Here is a 22434-nt window from a genome sequence, read left to right as displayed (position 1 = left end):
TGGAATCCCATCCCCGGGAGCTGAGCCTGCAGTGACTCAGAGCACCCTGGCACTGCAGCAGCAGTGGGCACTGCAGTCCAACTGGGCCCACTCTGGCTGCTCCCAGCAGCCCTGGGCAGGGCCACAGCCCAGCTCTGAGCCCTGCACATGTGATGGGGAAATTTACTGTTATCATGTCCTACAACGTTTGTTAAATCAGCCAGCTGAAGTGCTCACAAAATGAATTACATTTCTGTTTACTCTCTAATTTCATGGGATTACCAGAAGTTGTGTTGAGAAGCAAAATGTCATCAGTTCCCATAATTTGTTAACCAAAGAGGATGTGAGCAATATTCTTGACTATATATCCCAGAGATTTTTAATTCTCTGGGTGGGGATAAAAGCTTTCTAAATGCTGGCATGCACTGTCACTTGAATTGGAAGGAGCATCCATCTAAAAAAGATTTAGATTAGATTATAAAGAGGTACAACACTGATACCCTTTGATCCCTGCTAAAAATTAAATCATAAAACCAAAAGCACAGTTACTAAATCATAACACTTATTTTCAAAATACATGTAACAGCTTTTAAGAACAAGTTGCACACTGGGCAGTTCATCCAAATGTGTCTGCTCTTACAGCCTCAAGCTGTAAGACAATGTACAATTAGAAAAAATTCCAGCCATAATACAGTAGGTTAGAGACACTGATTTCACATCACATAAAACCTCTGTTTTTCCTTACTGGAAGCTCCCAAGATTAAAATACCACAATTGGTCAGAATTCCATCTAAGAAACCAGTACCTTGCATTCAAATGAATTTGCTATTTTCAAAACAAAGGTAGTCAGGAAAAACTCTGACTGTGCTGCCCTAGCAGAGCTGTGCTCCCAGCAGGAAGGGGCATGCAGTGAGCTGGCTGTTCATGGCTCCATCCTCCACATCTCCTGTGAGCCCAATTCACTTTGGGTGGCACAGCCCCCTCACTCCGCTCAGGAGGGGCACAATGGACACCAAATGCTTCTTCCAAGGATTCCCAACAAGTTGACTACAGGCAGTCTGACCTACTCAATCCCTGTCCCAGACTCTGTGGTTATGGAAAACCCAGGAGAAAAAAGTGAGAAGATACTTGCCTCATACAGTAAACAGCCCAAGGACCAGATATCAGATTTAAAGTTATAGCCGTTCTCGTGTATTCGCTCTGGGGACATATAGTAGGGAGTTCCCACTGCAAAACAAACAAGGCAGGGTTAGTGCCTCACAAGTGACTGTGCAACCCGTGTCACACACACAGAGACTGCATTCTAGGGTCAGCTGTAGCACAAAGAGCTTACCAGAATCAAATATATCATCATAAACAGAGCAAAGAATGGTGAACGTGGTTGAAAATATTTCCTGTATTTCTGACATTTGGGAAACGCTTTGTTTCCCTTCCAGGCTCCCAAGAACCTTTAGAGTGTCTTGGATGGACAGAGCCACTGGAAGGGATCGTGCCCTTGGACACCACTGGGTCTGGCAGGGCCGAGTGTCACAGGGGGACCTCTGACAGGTCACCAGGCACTGAAGGGACACTAAGCCCAGCACCAGCCAGGAATGCAAAACCTGTCTGAAAAAAACCAAGATAATAATTGCAAGCTTTAAAACCCTGCTCCAGCTTGCAGCTATGTCAGAAGCTAGGGGATTTCCATGTACTTCCACAAGTCTGTATTTTATCAAAAGAAATTTACTCAGTATTTTGGACAGAAGTTACAGGAAATTATTAATAAATTCCTTACCTCAAAAAGGTTCTTTTTAAAATCCTAAATAAGTTTCAGTTGTGGTACTGGAAATGCAAGACATCCTGGCAGTCTCAACTACATCAAATAATCCTCAGATACATCATTTATTAAAACATCCAAGGACTGTATATGCTCTTTTCTCCTGCTTCCCCCTTGCTTGTCCGTCCCCTGTCAATTTTTTTTTCCTTTTGGCATGCCAGTGTATCCTTCTCCTAATTAAAGACCTTTTCTCACAAGATGGCAAATGCTTAATTTGCCTGTAATATTCAGTTTACAATTTCTCTGTTTGAAATGCTGCCTGAAGACAGCTGCAGGACTAATAAGCTGAAGGATGGTGCTAGAGGTGGAAGAGCAGCCACCACCTTCCCCAGCATTCCCATGGAGGGAAACAAATGAGTTCTGGGGCACAAAGAACAACCAGAGAGGCAAAACCAGGCCCTGGCACCTGCACATGTGACCCAGCACACAGAAGGTAATTTATTTGAACCCTCAAGATGTTCAGCAATCAGCTGCCCTGTGTGATGAACTCGGCTCATGCTTCTAGGTCTTTCACTTTAGAAATTACTTCCCTTTCAATGTGAAGAGTATCCTAATGAGAAGTTATATTTTTGCAAATTCTCTAAAAACCACAACACAGGGAGATGGCTTTGTTTCCATGCTCAGGAGGTGCAGGTCAGACTGGCACAGCCCCAGGCCTGGCTGGGTTCAATTGCCTGTGAAGGGCCCCTGTGTGGGGAGCAGACCTGAGCCCTGGCAGTGGTTAAGGATTCTTACTGGGCTACCCAGAGTAACTTCCTGGGACACCAGGAGCAGACAGGACTCCTTCTGAGGCTTTCCATGGCCCTGTCCACACGATGGACAGCACAGCTCTCCAAGTAATTCCCACACATCTGCCAGGTTTCTGTACAAGAACTGACTTGGCTGGGAGAGCACTGATTCATTTTTCTGCTTAAAAATATGCAGCTGCAGAAGAAATGGTGATTCACTCCAGGAAGTTGTGGAAGACACTTCTGGAAGTCCCCACTGAGCAGCAGCATAAGACACTTCCCCAGCTGCAGCTCCTCCTCACTGCTGCTCTGCTAGCTGTGCCAGGAACTGCGGGAGCTGTGGAGCACAGGGATGGCAGGAGGGGCACGGGGATGGCAGGAGGGGCACGGGGCGGGCAGGAGGGGCACGGGGCGGGCAGGAGGGGCACGGGGCGGGCAGGAGGGGCACGGGGCGGGCAGGAGGGGCACGGGGCGGGCAGGAGGGGCACAGGGTGGGCAGGAGGGGCACAGGGTGGGCAGGAGGGTGCAGGGATGGCAGGAGGGGCACGGGGCGGGCAGGAGGGGCACGGGGATGGCAGGAGGGGCACGGGGCGGGCAGGAGGGGCACGGGGATGGCAGGAGGGGCACGGGGATGGCAGGAGGGGCACGGGGATGGCAGGAGGGGCACGGGGCGGGCAGGAGGGGCGCAGGGATGGCAGGAGGGGCACGGGGATGGCAGGAGGGGCACGGGGCGGGCAGGAGGGGCACGGGGCGGGCAGGAGGGGCACGGCAGCAGCCCCACTCGTGCCCAGGCTGGGCGGTGCCAGTGCCAGGAGCTGCTCTGGCACTCCATTATTCCAGGTCACTGCATGGGCACCAAGAGCAGCGTGTGGGCTCCAGAGGCAGGCCCCGCTGCCAGGGCAGCAGCTCTGCTGGCCCCGCTGTCGGCTCAGATCACGCCTGGCCGGCCGTGCCAGCGGTGACAGGGCTGTGACAGGGCCATGGCAGGGCTGTGACAGGGCTGTGGCACGGCTCAGTGCGTCACCAGCCCCGCTGTGGGGGCACAGGGCTGCTCCAGCCCATTAATGGCTCCGGGAGCGCTCCACGCCTGAGCTCATTTCGTGGAGCCCACCTTGCACATTTACCTATCATTACTGTGGCCTTGTCAGCAAATGTACAAACAAGCAGGGCTCTGCGTTTCCAAACTGATGCATTAATTTTTAAATAACTGCCATGATAAAAGACTGACAAGGCCAATTCTCTTTCTGGCCTGTCCAACATTACGTGGGAATCTCCTGTAATGAGCATCTTCTAGGAAGCTGCACAAGGCTTCCAGTGCAATCAGCCGGGGCTCGCCCTTGCATCCCATTAGTCAATTTGACAAGAACAGTCTAATCGGAGACTATTAATCAGAAACTTTCTTCAGCGTTTGCCCTGCTGCAAATACAAAATACTGCTCAGATTCAACATTACTCACCAGGCGGCAGAGTAATGCATTTGAAGTTATAAAGGTCGCAAAACCACAGGGAAGATTATGGTAAAGGAAGGAGCTTCCTGCTCTGTTTCTGGAACATCAGCCACTTCAGAGATGCCAGAGCATTCCTGCTCTCCCAGCACTGCCCATGGGCAGCTACAACAGCCCTGGGATAGCTGCAACATCCAAGGTAAGGAAATGCTAATTATTCCCAGTTAAGATTAGGATTGAGTCTCTTCTTTCACAAGGAAAACACAAAGGCAAAGGTGGCAAAGTTATTCCAAAAATGAAATTAAAATTCCATTCCTCTCACATCTGCAAACATGGCTCAGCAATGAGCAATGCTTCCTCAGAAACTCATCTCTAGATGAAATCTACTTATTCTTCGAGAGAAACAATAAATATTTTGTGCATAATTTTTTTTTTTTTTTTCATTCATATAATTGAATCACACAACCCTATCAAACTCCTTATAGTTCTGTGGTTGGGTTGGGTTTTTTGGTTGGCTGGCTGAGTTTTTCACATGTAAATAGCACAATCTACCTGCAGCAATTATGCGGCTCTCTTTTCTTCGTCAAATACCGAACCAGAGGCAAACCAAGAACTCCAAACACACTTGGCTGGTGAAGTTTTCAGTGGATTTCTTGTGTCCATTTTTTTCTTACCAAGTCCTGATTACCATCCCCTCCAAGCCCTGGGATTTTGTTTCAGATGGCAAACTGGCTTGGCAAGCAAAAGAAAGAAAAGAAGGCAGACAAATGGTCCATTTATTGAAGAACTCTTCAGTTCCTCCCTGCTCACCCTGACATGCAAGCAGGAACCAGAAGGAACGTGTAACAGCCCATGTACTCCAATCCAGGGCTATTGGCATGTTCTAAACTGGGAAGATTTGACTTATGTGAATCTCCCAGAAGGAAAACCTGCTCCAAGTATATTCTTGTCCAAGAATAAATAATAAATCATCTGCTCCAAAACAAGACTATTCTGTGTAAAATTGGTTTCTTTTGGGGTTTGGTTGGATGTTTTTCTTATTCCTCTTGTTTCTTCAAAATGTAAAGCCAGTCAGAAGTTCTGGATGATGCCAAGTTTATTTGGCTAAAAATGGACATTATACCAGTTCTCAAAAAAGTTATCCATTGTATCATTAATGGAAATTCTCTGTATTTATTATAGCTCCTATTAAAACAAGCTCTATCAAGATTAATGTTAAGTTTGCCAAGTCCAAAATTAGGGAAGGAAGGTGAACCACCATGTTGTAACAAGTAGTAAAATTCACCTCAGCTACACCCAGTACCTTGCAAACATGAATTTGCTGGTAAGGCTTGTACAGGAAGAGCCCTTCCCTATGGAGAAGCATCTCCTGTCTCTCCAGGGAGCAGTGGCAGTTGAGGTGTCACCCTGTGAGCTCCCACAGCCCCAGCTGGTTCCTGCTGCCTGTCCCCGCACTGTGAGAGCTGGAGGTGCCCTGCTGCCCCTGTGGCAGGTGTGCCCATGGAGGTTTCCCAGGGGCCAGGGCTCTCCCTGCCCCGTGGTGTCCCTCTGCCCCGGCGCCGCTCCCGGCTCCCGCTGGCGCTCCGAGCTCGGCGCTCGCCGGCATCTCACGAGCTGTGTACAGGCAAATCTTTCATTTTTCTTTCATTACCTCGGCATGTACTGTCACTTAATTTTTATGTATGCAATCCTCCCTGACAAATATGATCTGCTGCCTGGTAATTCATCTGACGTTCATTCTGTTCCTTGCTCTAATTACGGCTCCGTTCCCGCCGCGGCGGCGGGCGCTGCCGAGCCCCTGCTACACCTGTCAGCCGGGTCGGGGCTGCCTGATGCCCTTTCATGCCAGTCTGCTGCTAGCAAATACAAGCAAAGGGAGAAATGAGATGAATATATTTGCATAAGCCGCACGTTCAATTCATGGGTCAGCAGCCAGAGAAATGATGGCTCGGGGCGGTTGCCAGGGCAACGCAGCAGCGGGAAGTGCCCGGCCCCGCCGGCGCCCGGAGCCCTGCCCTGGTCTGGGGTGTCCGTCCCTCACAGCTCCTTCAGCAAACGTCTTCATTAAACCAAACCCAACACCAGTCCATTTCCTGCTGCTACAAAACCTCTAGCTCTGGCAAACTATTCAAAAAATAGAGAGAAGCGTCACGTCTGCGTATTTTCTGATTGTTAAAATATTCTTTTTCACTTGCATCCAAGAACCACTGGAAATGGTGATGTGTCCATCCCGCCCACAATATCTCCAGTCCCTCTCACTGCTCCCCCTGTCCTGCACCTCTCACCTGTTTGCAGGACACTGGTGATGTGAGGAAGGGCAGGGTTTGTGCACCAGGGGCTGAGCTCTTCCTACTCCAGCTTTCTCAATTAAGAGGGAGCAGCCCTGGTAAAGGTCACAAGCTTGGCTTACATGTGCAGCCGGTTTCCAAGCCCCAATTTATTCTTATTAATATAATAAGTGCAGCAGTCAAACTGGATAAGATCATATAATTAGACATGAACATATTTTGGCCTGTTCAGATGATGTGATTGTAACTTCCTGTGAAGAGGATTTATTTTCATCTATTAAATATGGTGGGGATATATCCTAGGATAGCTTTTGATACAAAGGGTAATCTGAAATCTCCTATTTTACGAGAGTAAACTACAGGAATGCTTCCTATTTTTTAAGCACACACAAAACAAGGCAGGTATTTTCCTTCCTCGTGCACTGAGAAGCCCAGTGCTACTGGCCAGGATTAGCAATGAAATTTGTTCACATCCAAGAAAGGATTCAGCAAGACACACTCAGCAGAGAAAATTGCACAAACAAAAATGTGAAACAAATATTGTGTGTTTCAAAGGCAACTGAGAGACATTAGTTTAAAAGAGCTTAAATATTACACCAAAAGCCAAAGTTCCTTCACTGCTATAATACAGAAGGACCTTTGGGACTCAAAAAATTCAGATCCCTTAATAAAAATTGAAAATCAGCCACCTCTCAAGAGGTTACAGAGACAATTATGAAATACTTTATACTGTAAGACTTGAAGAATGAACTGCATAACTATGCAATTTTCTATAGCACTAGAATTAATGTTAAAACTAAAAATGAGGAAGACAACCTTGAGATATGTGTAAGGTATGAAGAAAAGCTGGATGTTCAAAGCATAGGCCAGATTTCGAGTGAACTCCCTTTTTGGGACAGATCAGCCATGAGGGCTCACCCACCTCAGGGAGTCCCAGCCCTATCAGGGCAGAGTCCTGACCAGCAAAGGTAAAAAGGTAAAAGGTATTTGGGGGGAAACACTGAATTCCAGCAAGCACCGTGCAGCCAAAGTGCTCTTTAGAGTGGAAAAGCTGCATTTGCCATGTGTGCTGTAAAACACACACCAGGCCAGGCCTTCCAGAAAAAAATAACAGGTTTTTAAACAGAAGATACCTATGAATGCCTGCAAAGAGCATTTAAAATGCAGTCCCCATGGCCTGACTCCCACTCGTGTCACCCCAGGGGGACAGACACCCTGCATGTGAACATCAGAGCTGGGAGCGCACGCCAGGCCCCGTTAACGAGTACAGCTTACCTAAGGAATGTGCTGCAGTGGTTTTAGAACTAAAAAACCGGCCTAATCCAAGATCTCCCAGCTTCACCACCCCTGTGGCTGTTATAAACACGTTGGCTGGTTTTATGTCTGCAAGAAGAAAAAGGTAAAAGGTCAAAGCCACAAAAGGTTATTTGGTTCTAATGCTGCAATAGAAGCATCGCCTGGAGCGCTCACGGTACAAAGGGGCTCGAGCAGAACCTGCTTCTTTAGAGCTTTGATAGGCTCAGCCTTCCAAGGCTTCCAGTTCTGCACAGACACAAAAATCAGAGTGTACTTCCCAGCACACAAGAAATACCAATGAGGGAAAATGTAGGAAACAGCTCAAGAGAACAGAGGCAACCTCTTTAACTGCTGGAAATCAAAGACACGAGCCCAGTTCTCTTTGGGAATGATCACTTTGCACAGGAAACGGCACTGCCCACCACCATCCCCTCATGAAAAGGGTAATTACTGTTCCACATATACATAAATTCTGGGCTCTACACAGCCCAGCTGGTTCATGGAGGGTAGATATCACTACAACCCCAGTTTCCCAAGCAGTCATGTCAGAACTGAGTGAGAGGCTCTTTCCTCATGTTAGAGCAGACCCAATGTGAGAGACTCCCCATTTCAGCCATTACAGCCCTAATTCAGGTACAAGTGATACACTGCACCAGGGGATGTGTAATGGAGCAAAAATGATATCACATTGCTGAAAAATACAGTGAAGAATTCCTCCTTCAAAGGAGAAGGAACTAACAAGCAGCCAAGATGGGTGCTGGTACCTTTTGGGAAATTTGCATTTCCTGAGTCCAATCCTTCCCAAAGCACCTCACTGACACTGAAAGCAATAGTGTAATTTTTGGATAGAGCTCAAAGTTATAAGATGTTCTGAGACAAGAGACTCAAAAATAATTAATGAAAATAGAGAACAGTTTATGAGAGTGTGGGACATATTTGTATTAATATTTCAGAAAAGCCCGCTAGACAGGAAAACTCTTCTCAACTCTCTAAGGTCACAGCTAATATAATGAAGACTATTTCTTAGAGTTCACTGTATCCAGGAGTCTCAGCATTTTATTTCTGACACTTTTCTAATGGCAAGTTTGACACTTCTACTTAATATCAGTGTCTGGAATACAAAGCAGCTCATCTTCCTAATACCACCCTCACTTCGGCCTGAATGCTTTAACGATGAGGCAGAGACAGAAGGAGAAATCCATCTCGCAGGCTCCAGCCTCTCTAAACATGCATTGGCTGAACATCAGCATAATTGTTTTTGAATGTAGGCGCTTACTAATTGGAACATTATATTATTATTCAGTGAAAAGAGACTGAATTAATGTTACCTCTGTGCATCACCCTGCGGGAGTGCATGTGTTCCACTGCACTGCATAACTGCACAAAATATTTCCACACCGTCCTTTCCGGGATTAACCGTTTCTGCTTTTTAAAATACTGTGGGAGGAAATAAATAAAAGATCAGTGAAAAAGCAACATATTTGACTCGTTCCTGGAATTGTGTTAGTCAGCTGCAGGTTGCTCACGTCTTCCAGATCTGCAGCTGCATGACTTTTCTTCTGATTAGCTCTTAACTCCTCCTCTCTGTGTGGAAACTTCGATGCAGTTCGCTAATTAACAACTATTATGAAAAATATGCTTAAATAGGTTTGACATTTTTGAATGGACACAATTATGATTAGCATTAATCTCCTTAATTACCTTGCAAAACATATTTAATGCCTCAAAACAACAAATGTCTCAAATATTTTGCCTTAAGAAACAAAAGGCCATTAAACACCCCCCTTGTAAACATTCGTTATTGCATTGTCTACTAACATGAATAAGGAAATCTGCTTTCCTTTTTTAAAAGATGGCCAGAGCATCAATAAAGCATCCATGTTCTTTCTGTGATCAGGTAGAATAATATATTCCATTTCATGCATAACAGGAATACTAAATGCCCTGCACTCTGCAGTGACAGAGGCTCTCCTGATCAGCTGGGTGTGCTCGGGCAGCGCCGAGCGCAGCCGGGCCCGTTCCAGGGACCTCGGGTGCCTCAAAGCTCTCAGAATAACGGGCAGCACAAAGCAGCACCACCGAGGGCAGCGTGGCCCTGGCTCCTTGCAATACTGGAGTCTTCTTCAAGCCACTACAGGAATAAAGAGCCAGCTGCACACTTCAGGGAAGGCCAAACATTGCAGACCTTCAGCTGCTCTCCCTCCTTTGCAGGGGGGCACCCCAGCCGTGTCTGGCACCGCACCCAGGCATCCCAACACTGCAGGGTTTGGATCATAGGTCCCTGGCTTCTCACTGAGCCAGCTCTACAGCCAGAGCATTAACAGAATACCCTTCAACACTTGCGGAGGTTTCCTGCTGCTCCTCGAGCCCTGCCACACAGGGTGGCACTGGGAGCACCACGCACCCTCCTGCCTCAGCACAGCTGCACTTCCTCTGCATGGCACCCGTGAGGATTCCCCCCTACAGCAGGAATAAAGGAAGGCAATGGCTTGCTGCCCCTTTCTGCATCTCATGCTTTTCCCCTCAGCACTGACATCTGATGTCCGTTGTCACATTCCCTATTTTATGTGAAACGCTGTTACCAGTTCGTGTTTGACTCAAGCAATGGCAAATTTTCTTTTGCAGATCAGCTGTGAAGGGGCACGACTGTGCAATTCCCCAGGCAGCAAATCTGACAGATTGCAACAGTCTCAACCCAAAACTGGAGAGAGAGCACAGAGGAATTACAGAGGGTGAGGGAGAAAGTGTTATATACACAATAAAATTATTTCATTCTCATTAAAATATTTAAGAGTGGATATGCAAGACCACAAGTGATAATTTTCTAAATGTCATGTCCAATAAGGTTCACCTGACATTTACAAGGAAGTCCCAACTCTCCAGTGGGTTTTCCTGCAGCTCTACATCCCTCATAAATAATGCAGGCACCGGGGCATGACAGAGACAGGCCCTGGGTTTATCACCCTCACACCTTGCCTGGGTTGTCACTGCTGCTCCACCAAAAACCCACACAGGAGCTTCAGCTCCCAGGGAGGGAGGGAGTGACACAGAGGAGCTGGTGAGGAAACTCCCCTGCTGCAGTGCAGCTGCATTTAACAGGCAGCTTTTGTTCCCTCTTGCCTTTAGGGCTTGGTTTTGGGTTTTTTACCTCTGTTAGAAATTGTAAAAATTTAATTCCTAGATTTGTACCAGTTGAAAAACTTCATTTATATGACCTTGAAAAAAGAAATGCATCTTCTTCATGTCTGAAATACAGAGGGAACACAGAGCTGTGGACACTGGAAGCCAGCATAGTCCAGAACTGGGCAAGGCACCAATCCGAGACTCTACCAGTTATGTTTTGGAAAATGTAACTCTTATTATAATGACACAGAAAGTTATTTTTAAAATTTAAATAGCCAACCCTGATAAGCAAATGAATGTATTTGTCAGTATTTTTGAACTAAAAACTACAGATGACTAAAAAATACAAATATTTCATATAATGAGATCTTACAATTCTGTAGGTAAAACTTTTGTAAGTCAAGATTGCAAAGTCAAGCAGAACCCTTGCACAGCCCAGGGAGGCCTCACACAGCCCTGACTTCTGCTCCTACAGTCCCTGGGCTTTTTCCATCTTTGACCACAAGCACAAAGGGCCTGAGATGAGCTGCAAGTCTCCCAGGAAGTGGTGGGAAAAGGGCAGAAGGCAGCAGGAGCCCCAAGGGAAGAGGGAGGCCAAAGGCAGAGCTGCTGTGCCCCCCCAGCTCCCCTTCCCCCTCGGGGGAGGCTGCACTGGAGCTCCAGGGCTGTCCCAGGGTGACTCTGCCAACTGCTGCTCCCAGCACTCGCCCAGGGCTCTCCTCTCACACCCAGCAGATTTTCCTGGATCCTGGAAATTTAGCCACTGACTATGGACTGAATGGGGAACTTGTTTGACAGCCTTTGGCCTAGTGCCTCATGGCTCTGCTGGCAAAGAAAACAAATCTGTTAATAAGATATTTTAACTGTGACAACAAGGAGGAGGAGAACTTTCCAAACATTCATTTATGATAATTACAGAATAATGATGGCTAAAACCAGGTAAAACATAGAGAGAAGGTTGAGAGTGCTAACAAACATGATATAACACATCTGTTCTCACAAGGGATGTATGTCTAAAGATTAACATGTCAAAGAAAATATAAAAGCAGGTGGTAACAGCTTAACTAAAGCTGGTTTGCAGCAATACAAGTATTCCTAAGAGCAACATAAAAGAAGAACAAGTACTTGAAACATTTTCTCAAACCCAAATCCCCATTGCAAAGGAAGTCAATAGACTTCCTTGAATGTCTTCAGAGTGGCAGACAGGCGATGTGAATAGTGAACCCAACAGTAATTAAATGTCCCCATCAATCATGGGCTGGGTGAATCAACCTTGCAAATAACACACGTGTCCCACCAGATCACAGACACTTCCCTCTGCAGCAGTGACCAGAAACTCAGGGCATGGCTGGGGTATTTAAAATGCCACCAGCCACTTGGGCTCAGGTCTGGAAGCAACCCATGGGTGTGCAAAACTGCAAGGGGAGTAAAAAAGTGTTTCTAACCCAGCTGTGCTCACCCACTGCCTCAGGCCTGCCTAATCCTGGAAGTCTGCAGCACCTCCAGGACAGACACATCCTTACCTTAATCATCTGAGAGAGATCCCCAGCATCAGCCAGCTCCAGGACAATGTTGAGTTCATTGTCTTCAATGAAAGAATCCAAATACTTAATTATGTTGGGGTGGTTCAGTTGCTGCAGAGGGAGGGAATGCAAGAGAAGCAGTTACAAGGTGGTCAGGACAACTCCAGGCACAGCACCTGCACCTCCTGTGAGCCACAAGGGCACCCACAGCCTGGGCCAAACTGCTCCAGACAAAACCCTGGGACAAACAGCATCTCCCACAGGCACAGCACCCTGGAGGTGTCCTTGGCAAAGAGCAATTCCACCCAAACAGAGTGAAACAACCTCTTCTATTGCAAACTTACAAAACATTTGAAAGCAATGTCCTGAAGGATGCCTTCTTAAGCAATAACCAATTTCCCCCCCCCCCATTAAATGGAAACAAAGCCCCAGATGTTGGTTACAGTACTCAAGGTCTTTTGCCCCTTAAAAGAACAGCTCAAACTAAAACTTTGAAGGAGGACAAAATCACACAAATTGCACATGTCAGTATCTGATTATTTATGCTGGCTTTTTCACTAATTCCCCTCTTTCATTTCAGTATAGCTCATTCCTACATTCACAAGTAATGCTTGAATTTATTTTTTTCCTAGAACCCAAAAATACCACAGATCCTCTTTCTGAACGTAAACCTCAGCATTATTTTCCTCCTTAATATTGAGCAATTGGCTCATGTTTATCCTTCCCTACAGCCTACAGACTCAGGCTACAACTGCATGAATTTGAACAGAAATCCCCAAAATCACAGGCAAAGTAATTATTTAATACTTTTAGAATGAAATTTGACTTGCTAAACTAAATTTTTAGCCCTTTGCAGTCTGTTACATTTACTAAAAATAGGTATTTGAAGTGCAACACATCCATGTTTTTAACCAACAATTTAAAATAAGCTACTAAGGCATCAAAATCACTACTTGTTTTAATCACTTAAACACACTCTGGTTTCAGAGCCTTTATCTAAATTATCATTTTTCATATGTGATATTTATACACACACATATATGATATGCACAGCCAAAACTGCTTTCTCCTTTACTATGTAAGCTTTATTTGCCAACCTGAAAACAATTTTTTCCACAAAACAAAACAAACAAAAAACAAAACCCCAAGAAAAGAAAAATAAAAAAAAAGAAAAAAGTTATTATAAAAATTCTTACCTTCAAGAGGTCAATTTCTTTAATGCAATCTTGCCTTGCCTTGGCATCCATCATTTCAAAAATCTTCAAACACAAAAGCATAGAAGATAAAAATGAAACAACAAAAAAAAAAGTACTTTATACTTTAACAAGCAGTTGGTGTTTCCTTCCCCAGTTTGTACATCCTCTGCTGTAATGAGTATTCACACAATCCCCAGATCAAAGAAAGATCAATGTTTTCTTTATTTTGAAACCACCACAGGGATAACATTGGGGTAAAAACTAATTTTAAAACCCATAGGCAATATTCTAACCAGCACAAAAAAAGAAAGATACAAGTTTGTGAATTTGCTGCTGTGATTTTCATTGGTTTAATTATTATCAATTCCATATAGTAAATAAAAGACAAAATGTTTACTTTTCTCTTTTAAACAGATACAGCTTCCACTGATTTCTCTGTAATAATTAACAATAACTTTGAGCATTAATATGCATTCTGCAATGATCACTAAATCACTGGAAATGGGAGTTTCGAGGATTTGTTGAAGGATTAAAGGGAAATTTCTTCAAACAAAATGCTGTTCTCAATACTGTCCAATAATTTCAGCCAAGTTTAAAAAAATCTACACTTCTGACATCCAAGTTCTCACAAATTCTTCTCCAACTCCACCAGCAAGCCCCAGCCTTTTTTCCTTCCATGTTCCTGTGGCTCAGCTGTGTTGGGATGGCAGCTCCTCATGGCACCAGCACAGCCACAGGCCCTCGCCGTCTCATACATTAATAACTATTTGGTGAGCCCTCTTCCCAAAGTAAAAGGTGAAATTTGAAATAAATATGAAATAGCAGCAGTGCTGTGCAATCCTGACGTGGACACAGGAACCCCCTGAGGGGTGATGAGGGACCAGACCCTGCAGGGCAGAGCTGGCAGCCCTGGGTCACCAGCCCTGGATGGTTCCCATCCCACCCCAAAGCAGGGGCTGCAGGAAATGCTCACCTGCACCTTCTTCAGAGCCACAGGTTTCCTGTCCAGCAGACAAGTAGCTCTGTAAACCTCGCTGAACTGGCCTCGGCCGATCTTTTTCTCAATCTGAAAATCTGCCAAGGTGCAGCGATACGGGTACGACGTTAAATGTCTCTGTCAAAGGAAAGGCAGTCAGGGACCCCAGAGAGCCACTCGGCCCCTCCTGCTCCCCTGCTCGTGGCCAAGGGCTCAGCCTTGGCCCTGGAGTGGAGAACATCCCACCACAAACACACCAACTCCTGGCACATGTAGCAGCAACACGGGCTGGAGGAAGCCAAAGGACTCCTGTACAAAGGGAGTTAGAGTCTTGCCTTCCGTGTAAGTAACTAATTAATCCCCAACTGCTCTGGCTCGTTCCACAGCCTCTCATCAGCTCTGCCTGCCTGTGTCAGCGGGGAGATGCAGCCCAGCAGTCCCAGGTAAACAGGCAGGCAGGCAGGGAGGCCCAGCCTGACGAGGAGCGGGGACCCCACGGACCCCAGGGCTCCTGGGAGCCCCGCTCGGCTCCTCTGGCACAGCACGGCTGCCAAACAGTCCTTAAAAAAGAAATTATCAAAATTAATTACTCCAAGTTAGCACACGTGCCAAGTAGAACACTTTGAGTTTCAGCATCTTGAGCCACTTCAGAGTTTGCACCAAAACCCCCAAAAAGAGAAGTTCCCAGCACAGGGGGTGGGGAAGGGCTGCCCAGGGATGAGGCAGGCTGCAGCCCAGCCATGCCCAGCACAGGTGTCCTGGGAGGGCTGCAGGCATAAGGAATGACCATTGCTAGCACTGCCATTTCCTAATGCAGCAGGACAGGGCTGGAACTGGCATCTGAAATGCAGGAAAACCTTTCAGCCCAGTGTTAGGACCTGCAGCTATTTCTGAAGGCAAGTCCCACAGAAAGAGGAAGGTCATTTCTCCACATGCTCCTTTCAAGCAGTTCAGGCCATGGTTCACTTTAGGAACCCTCCTGTCTCCCCTGCACTCTGGAACAAGTCACCAGCTATTAACTGCAGTCAAAGCAAAAGCTTTTCTAACTTGCAGTCACCATTCACAATAGAAGCAGCACTTCTAACAGCGTTTTATGAGGCAACTACTACAAAACTTTATTTTTCAGAAAGAAATTCACACCGAAATCAAGGACAGTTTCCACTCACCTTTCCTAAATCATTAAAGTGTGCGTTTACACCAAGAGTGCTTACATGCAAATTAATATTTCAAGCACGAGCCTAGAAATATCTACCAACTCCTGAACTTGAAAGCATAAACAAATGTTAGGCAAGTGTGAGGGGAATGTGCCCCAGCCCCTTGGCCACGGAGAGCCCCAGAGCCTGCTGGTGCTGGGGGTGATGCTGCCCATGCCTGAACACCTCTGCTGATGTGTTCTGGCACCTCCAGGACTGCAGCTGCACATTTACATATGCAATGACCTAGATTTGCATGGGCTATCACAACCTATCAGACCTAATTAAAGTAACGGAGCTTTCAGAGAGGGCAGGAGATGTTTGATTGTGGAACAAACCAGGAATCGTCCTCAGGTGAGCCCAAAGAGCACCAGAAAGCTCCCTCTGATCTCCGGCCACGTTCCCTTCTTGCTGTAGCTGAAGGCTGGCAGGAAACTCTGCTGAGCAGCACTGCAAGGACACCCAGAGCACTGGGACCAGCTGCCTCCCCAGGCACACACTGCATCTATTCAGGACTCCTCACATGGGGCTCTCCACTGCTTTCTAGTTCTTCCACAACTCACCACCATCATTTTTCAGAAAGCTGGCAAAGAACCAATCCCTATTCATTCAAACCCATGATCTTTATTTCTGCAAACGTCAGAGTTTTCATGTACTGATATCAATTGTGTGCAGTAAGACACCACCATCATCTTCTAACTTGTCCATTAAAAATACATTTTCTCATTCTTAGGACAGATTTAGGCTCAGGTTTCCATAACTGCAGTAAAATCAAGCTCCTGCCTCTACAGATCAGGTGTCAAGGTCAACAATGGAGCTTGAATTTAAAAAAAAAACAAACCCAAGCCTAAATGAGCCAAGAAAAGGGAAGAAAAAAACCAACCAAGCAGAAGGAACCCCAACCCTGGACAGTACAAAAACTGGGCTGTTTGCACAGTTCTGTTCCCAGGGCAGCTGTAGGAAGGGCACAGTCTGGGAAGAACTTGTTTTCAGACAAAGGCTGTTCTCTTCATGCACACAAGGAAGTCTCATTCTTCTCCTACTCCATGAAAAAAAAAGCGCCAAAGAATTCCTCATGCAAATAAAAAACTCATTCATTTTGAAGAAATGCAGAGATCATTCCAAGAACAAGCTCTTCTGGACATCTCCTCTGGCACACATGTGCTCTGTGAGATGGAACCAGTGGTGCCAGAGCAGAAATTCCAAAGCTGGCAAAAGCAGGCAAGGGCAGCCCTTGTCAGAACGTCAGGAGGAATCCTGCCAGGGCTTTCAGCCTCCAATTTTGAGGCGTTACAAGATTGTCTGCAGAACAGAATTTGTAAGGTTTCTAAGGACAGGCAGGTAGGATGCCTATACACCCTGAACACATTTGTTGTGTTTTATTTTTCTTCAGGAGTAGTTGTCCAGAATTTGTGTTTTGGGATGGGGAATAAGAAAAAACTCTTCTGTAGAAAGACTTTCCATCTCCAGAACAATTACTGCTTGGCCAATACATTTGCCTCTTTGTAATGACTTAAGATCCAGGGCAAACCTGACCAGCCCCAAGAGAACTGTGGGAGCAGCTGTGCCTGCAGCCTCTGAGCCCTTGTTTTGGGCCAAGGAGCACCCTGAGAGTGAAAGCAAAATATCCCAAATACTGCAGAGCCAGGCCTGTCCCCTGCTCCCCCAGAGGCACAGGGAGCCCAAGGGCTGAGAAAGGGGATTGCTCACTGCTAATTGGCACAATACAGAAACCCAGAGTGCTAATGTTAATTAATAATCAAGTCAGTTGTTTTACTGCTGATTGGCATGAGGAAAACAGGCACCAGTCAGCCCTGCACAAAGGGCTGCAGGCATTTAGAGTATTTGTAATCAACCTAAAAACTGTTAGGATTAGTTAACCAACAGTTAAAAAGTCAGACAGTCCAATCTTCAGATGCCAATAAAAGCATCTTTCCTGTAGAGCCATGAAATGAAATATTCTTTAGAAGAGTAAAAACATACTCGCCCAATTAATTTTCTGAAATCTCATTAAAAAATTTAGCCCGACTAAGTCATACACTTCTGACCTGAATTTTAATTATCTTTACGCTGGATATAAGGTTTTTTCTGATATTTGCAATGCATCATTAATTTTAAAGGAATGGTTTCCTTGCTTCTAAAGTGCATACTTCATCTGAGTGACATTTACTGTAACTAATTTCACCTTTAAAAGACATCTGCAGTGGTACTGGGGGAGCTCCAGCCCCTCCTGCAGAACGTGCACACACCATAAGCAATGATTTACTATCAACATCAGTATTTCAAACCCTTTTAGGATGTCCAAAATTATACACCTGCCTCCATTCAATAATGCCTACCTGAAAAGAATTTTGCATACTTTAAGGCTGAAATTCCAGTGTGAATTTATGAGAACACATTAGAACAGATTGATTAAAGAAGGAACTTCTAAGCTTGCAAGAGATGAGGAAACTTTTAAAATATGGATTATCCTTCAAACAGGTAGCCAAGTAATTATTGAAGAATACATCAGGTTTTTCAATTTGAACTTCAAAATTAGACTACACAGTCATAAAATATCCTTCACCTGACATGTTACCTGGAATTAAAGTTTGCTGAAGAACTTGGCTTAAGTTTCAAAGTTTCAGCATCCCTGTCAGCATGATTGGGATCTATCCTGATATCCAGATATTCTGGGCCTATCTAGACATTTGTTCTACTACACCACAAGGGAAGAGAAAAATACCAGCTTGGAAATAGTAGGACAAGGTGACATTCACAAAGAAATTAAAATTACCATAGAAATAATCTCTTAACAGCTCTGCTGCTAAAATGTGAGTATATAAAAGAGCTATTTAAAAGTGAGTTACTGTGTTTATTTAGTATGAAAACTAAGTGAAAAATTACAACTCTATATTTTTATATCACTGATTTACTCCTAAATAATTTTTATTGCTTACTGCTACTTAGTGTTTACACACTAAGTAATCTGGAGACTTAAATAATTAACACCTTCATTCTGGAACATTACTAGAAAATGTTCTCCCTCTTGCTAATGAACTTCCTTGGGGTATTTCTGGGCAGGTATGAGAGCCAAAAGCCAAAACTGTCATTTTATTGGACATTTTAAAAAAATGTTTTTATTACAGATAACTTCTAAGTATCCAGCAATACTCAAAGGTTTCATCTTATTAGCTAAACTACAGCAGTTAAAGACAGAAAAGCCTGACTCATATTCTGTACTGATGAGCTATAAAGCAGAAACAACACCTCTGTCAGAACTGACAAAAAAAGCAGCTTTAGGAAGCAGCATAATTATAAGAGAAGCTTCTGGGAGAGGAGTTGCTGCTCGGGACTTTTGGGGGCTGGCACAGTAGTTTGTAATGAAGGGGCTGCAAGGAAGAGAAGGCTGTTCCATACAAAGCTCCCTCCTCATCCAAGGCTCTAAGAACTCATGTTCTGGTTTTTTCCTGCTTAAGTTTTTATCTCTGCCATAAAGGACATTTCTCATAAGACCTGTTTGGTTAATTTTATCTTCCCAAACCTCCCCCCCACAAGCCATTACAGAGCATGTCTGCATTACTCAGATTTTTCAAAAGAAAGAAAGGATCTAAGTTCAGATTCTCTGGGTAAAAAGTATCAGAGATTTGAAAAAATGTGTATAAATATATTCCTGAAAAATGGAAAAACAGAAATATGTCATCAGCAACCCTATCATGCCACCAATGGAAGGCTTCTAAACACTGCCTTTTCTATATGCATTTTTCCAGTTCCTTGGTAGACTGTATATTTTTGTTATTCAAGTCTTTTTATGTTATTTTGACAGCAAAACCAAAGGCAGTCTTCCTGCAATTCTAATTCCAAATTAGACCGTTCTCAGAACAGTTTACTAGAGCCCTCCATTAACAGGACTTGGGTATTACCAGAGTTGAGGGGAGGTTTCACTGAACAATGACCATACAGCAAAATGAGCCCACTCAGCATCAGCATCACAGCAGAACACAGATTATTAGCTACTAATTACACTTAACTATGTCATTACAAATTCTAACATGTGCTCCAAGATGCCATGAATGTATCTGCTGCACAGGAACACTTCCTAATCTTGTTCATGAAATAATTACAGGGGCACTATCCTGCCAAATGAGGCAGTAATTAACCCTAATTGCTCAAAATGCAACTGGCTAATTCTAGGAGATTAATCAAGGGGATTCAATTATTATTAAATGACTTAATATGACAAATTGCTACATTAGGAGAGGGGGCTTTGCTCCACACCATGGTACTTTCCCAGCAGTGCATTCAGTGTGTGCACAGAACTCCCCTTCAGCAGAGGCTGTGCTGGGCACTGGCAGAGCTTTCCCAAGGAAAGTGGGATTGATCTCCAGCTTGGGGACCCTGCTCACCCCTGCTTGGGGACCCTGCTCAGCCCTGCTCTGCTCAGGGACCCTGCTCACCTCTGCAGTGGGAACAACAAAGGCTCACCAGCTCTCCCCATGGTCACATCCCACCACTGCTGCAATTCTCTTCTTTCTGACAGCTTTCCATGCTGCTTTTGGTTCATTCCTTAATACAACACAGGGGCAAAACTGAATTGCTCTGATCAACAGAAAACAGGCTGAAAAGTCAAGCAGCCAGAATTCACAAAATCCAAGTTTCATGATTACACAGACTGTGGGTTAATCCTGGTTTTAGCTCCCTTCTGCAGAAAGGCAGGAAGAGAGAGGAGCTGCTACAGTGAAACTTCATTATAGTGTGGACAAAACACATTGCAGGATGAGTTCCAGAGACTCGCAGGGAGCCTACAGCTCCATGGAGAATGAGCTTTTTCTTTTATCTGGTAATTACTTCTCTGGCACTTACTATAAAAAGAGATAAAATACATTTATTCACTTACACAATAATCTATTTTACTTTGGCCTTTTCTTCAAAGAGTCAAAGACATGAGAAAGCCAACTCAGTATGTTTTCATAAGATGATTTAAAAACACTAGCTTTAAGTAAAATTCAAACTATTTCCTCTTTCTTTTATTATAATCAAAAAGTGGGTTCAGGAAACTGTCTGTCTGGTAGAATCCCAAACTGGATACTCCCTAAAACTGCTACAACTGCACTAAAAGCAAAAGGAGGGGCACAAAAGCAGCTAAATGCTAAGAAATCAGGAGACCTTTATGGAACGAAGATAAGAAAAGACAGAGGGAGAGGGATCAGAGACACCCGCACTTACCTGAGGATCATGCTGGAATTCCTGCCCTGGCAGCTTGCACAGAGGGTTGTTCTGGTCCCCTAGATGATGAGGATGGTTGTGCTGCCCTTCCATGGTATCATACCAAACTCTGCCTCTCGGCTCTGCTGAGGCAAAAGAAAGGGGAGAGGTTTCAGACCAGCCCAACACAGCAATGGGAAATGAGAGTCTGATCCCCTTCAAAAATGGTACCAGAACCTGCAGAAGCTGTAAAGAGCTGCCCAAGAGGCAGCTGAGGCATTCCAGTGCTGGAGCCACACTGTGATCCCAGCTTAACTGATCCTCAGGGACAGGGCTGTGCACACACTTCAGGAACACCGTGGGCAACAGTGATGGGGCAGCTGTGGGACACCTCCCCTGCCTGCAGAGAAAGAATGAATCTACCCAGATTTTCCAGCCCTTCTGGGAAATAAAACCCCTACTTGAACCATTTGTGTTCAAGCCTGACTCGGGGACAAACTCTGCTAATTCTGTCAGCTGCTCAGGGAAGCAGGACTGGATCACAGCACTCCCTGCTCCACACCAGCTCTGGGGCCAGGCTCTGGCCCCGAGCAAAGTCAGGCCCCAAAACACAGTCACAGCACTTAGAGAACACGCACAATAAATACACCCAGAAAAGGCCATTCACAGATTTTGGCCATCCCTTACCCACACCCTGCCATTCCCAGTTGCATCTTTCCTGTCCTTGGCACTGACTGAAGTCTAATGGAGAAAAGGGAAGATTTAGTGGCCAACACAAGCATTTGCAGAAACTTATTTCAAGAGTTTTGGCAAGTATTCACTCAGTGAAAGAACACAACCTGACCTCATTAGTGTATTAATAGTGCATGCCTGGCACTTGGTCAATGACTAAGTCTTAGTTTAAAATACAAAGGTATTTTAAATATTTGTGGGAGTGGGGGAGAAAATATGATGAAGAATTTCTGCAGCAAGTAGTGCTCAATTCTTTTAAAAGTTGTCTGTGAAATAAACCCTTAGCTCTGGCAGATCTTTCCCAACACCAGCTACCATAACACAGGGGGAAAGCAGAGAGAGGCACTTCTCATGTCTCAAGCAAACGAACCTTCACTCTGACAAAACAGCTGCAGCTCCTGCTACATTACACAGGTAAACACACGGATTGCTCTCAATAAAAACTGTTTTTCAAAGTCAGTACCATGAACTCCAGTGGGGGAAGGAGAATCACTGCTAGTATGAAGAAATTTGATTTTAAGATCTTTTCAGTCTCAAGCATCTGTAGGTTTATTAGTAACCAGGTGAAGATACCTAGATAAAACTGTCTCAATACTGACACTAAAGTGCCCTATGAAATTCCTACCTTATGTTATACTGCTGGAACTATCTTAATTATTTTATTATTCAAGATCTGGAGAAAGGTTTACTTGAAGGGAGAGCCACATGTTCTCGCTCTTCCAAGCCCACACACACAGAGCAAAGCCTGGTTCCAACACAGGAACCTGGACAGGGCACATTCCCAGCACAGACACATCCAGGCAGTGCCACTGAAGTGTCTGCAGCCTGACACTGATCAAACTGGGCATCCACTGTGTCCTGCCTTCTGAAGGACTAACACTCAAAAACAGGGGAGGCATTTACTGATTTATCTCTGGACATGGGAACCCGAACGCCCTGACCACAGCCCAGTCTGG

General features: G+C 45.1%; 1 protein-coding gene across 2 annotated transcripts in view; it reads right to left on the bottom strand.

The window, feature by feature from the left end:
- The window catches only part of NEK6 (NIMA related kinase 6), a 42829-nt gene that overhangs the window by 6048 nt on the left and 14347 nt on the right, over nt 1–22434 (bottom strand). Inside the window, exons 1-8 of one of the 2 annotated variants that reach the window (XM_063174338.1) lie at nt 20984–21131; nt 20768–20889; nt 14367–14507; nt 13394–13456; nt 12198–12308; nt 8880–8988; nt 7531–7638; nt 1112–1206 (exon numbers count right to left, since the gene is read on the bottom strand). In XM_063174338.1, the coding sequence (XP_063030408.1) occupies nt 1112–1206; nt 7531–7638; nt 8880–8988; nt 12198–12308; nt 13394–13456; nt 14367–14507; nt 20768–20889; nt 20984–21026 (792 nt within the window). In that variant the 5' untranslated portion in view covers nt 21027–21131. Of the gene's footprint in view, nt 1–1111; nt 1207–7530; nt 7639–8879; nt 8989–12197; nt 12309–13393; nt 13457–14366; nt 14508–20767; nt 20890–20983; nt 21132–22434 lie in introns of those variants that run through there. The other variant, XM_063174340.1, reaches the window with a different exon arrangement.

This window comes from Melospiza melodia, chromosome 22, assembly GCF_035770615.1.
Source record: "Melospiza melodia melodia isolate bMelMel2 chromosome 22, bMelMel2.pri, whole genome shotgun sequence".
Classification (NCBI taxonomy): Eukaryota; Metazoa; Chordata; class Aves; order Passeriformes; family Passerellidae; genus Melospiza; species Melospiza melodia.
The sequence above is the reverse complement of the archived record's forward strand: the minus strand, read 5'-3'. Positions and strand labels throughout refer to the sequence as shown.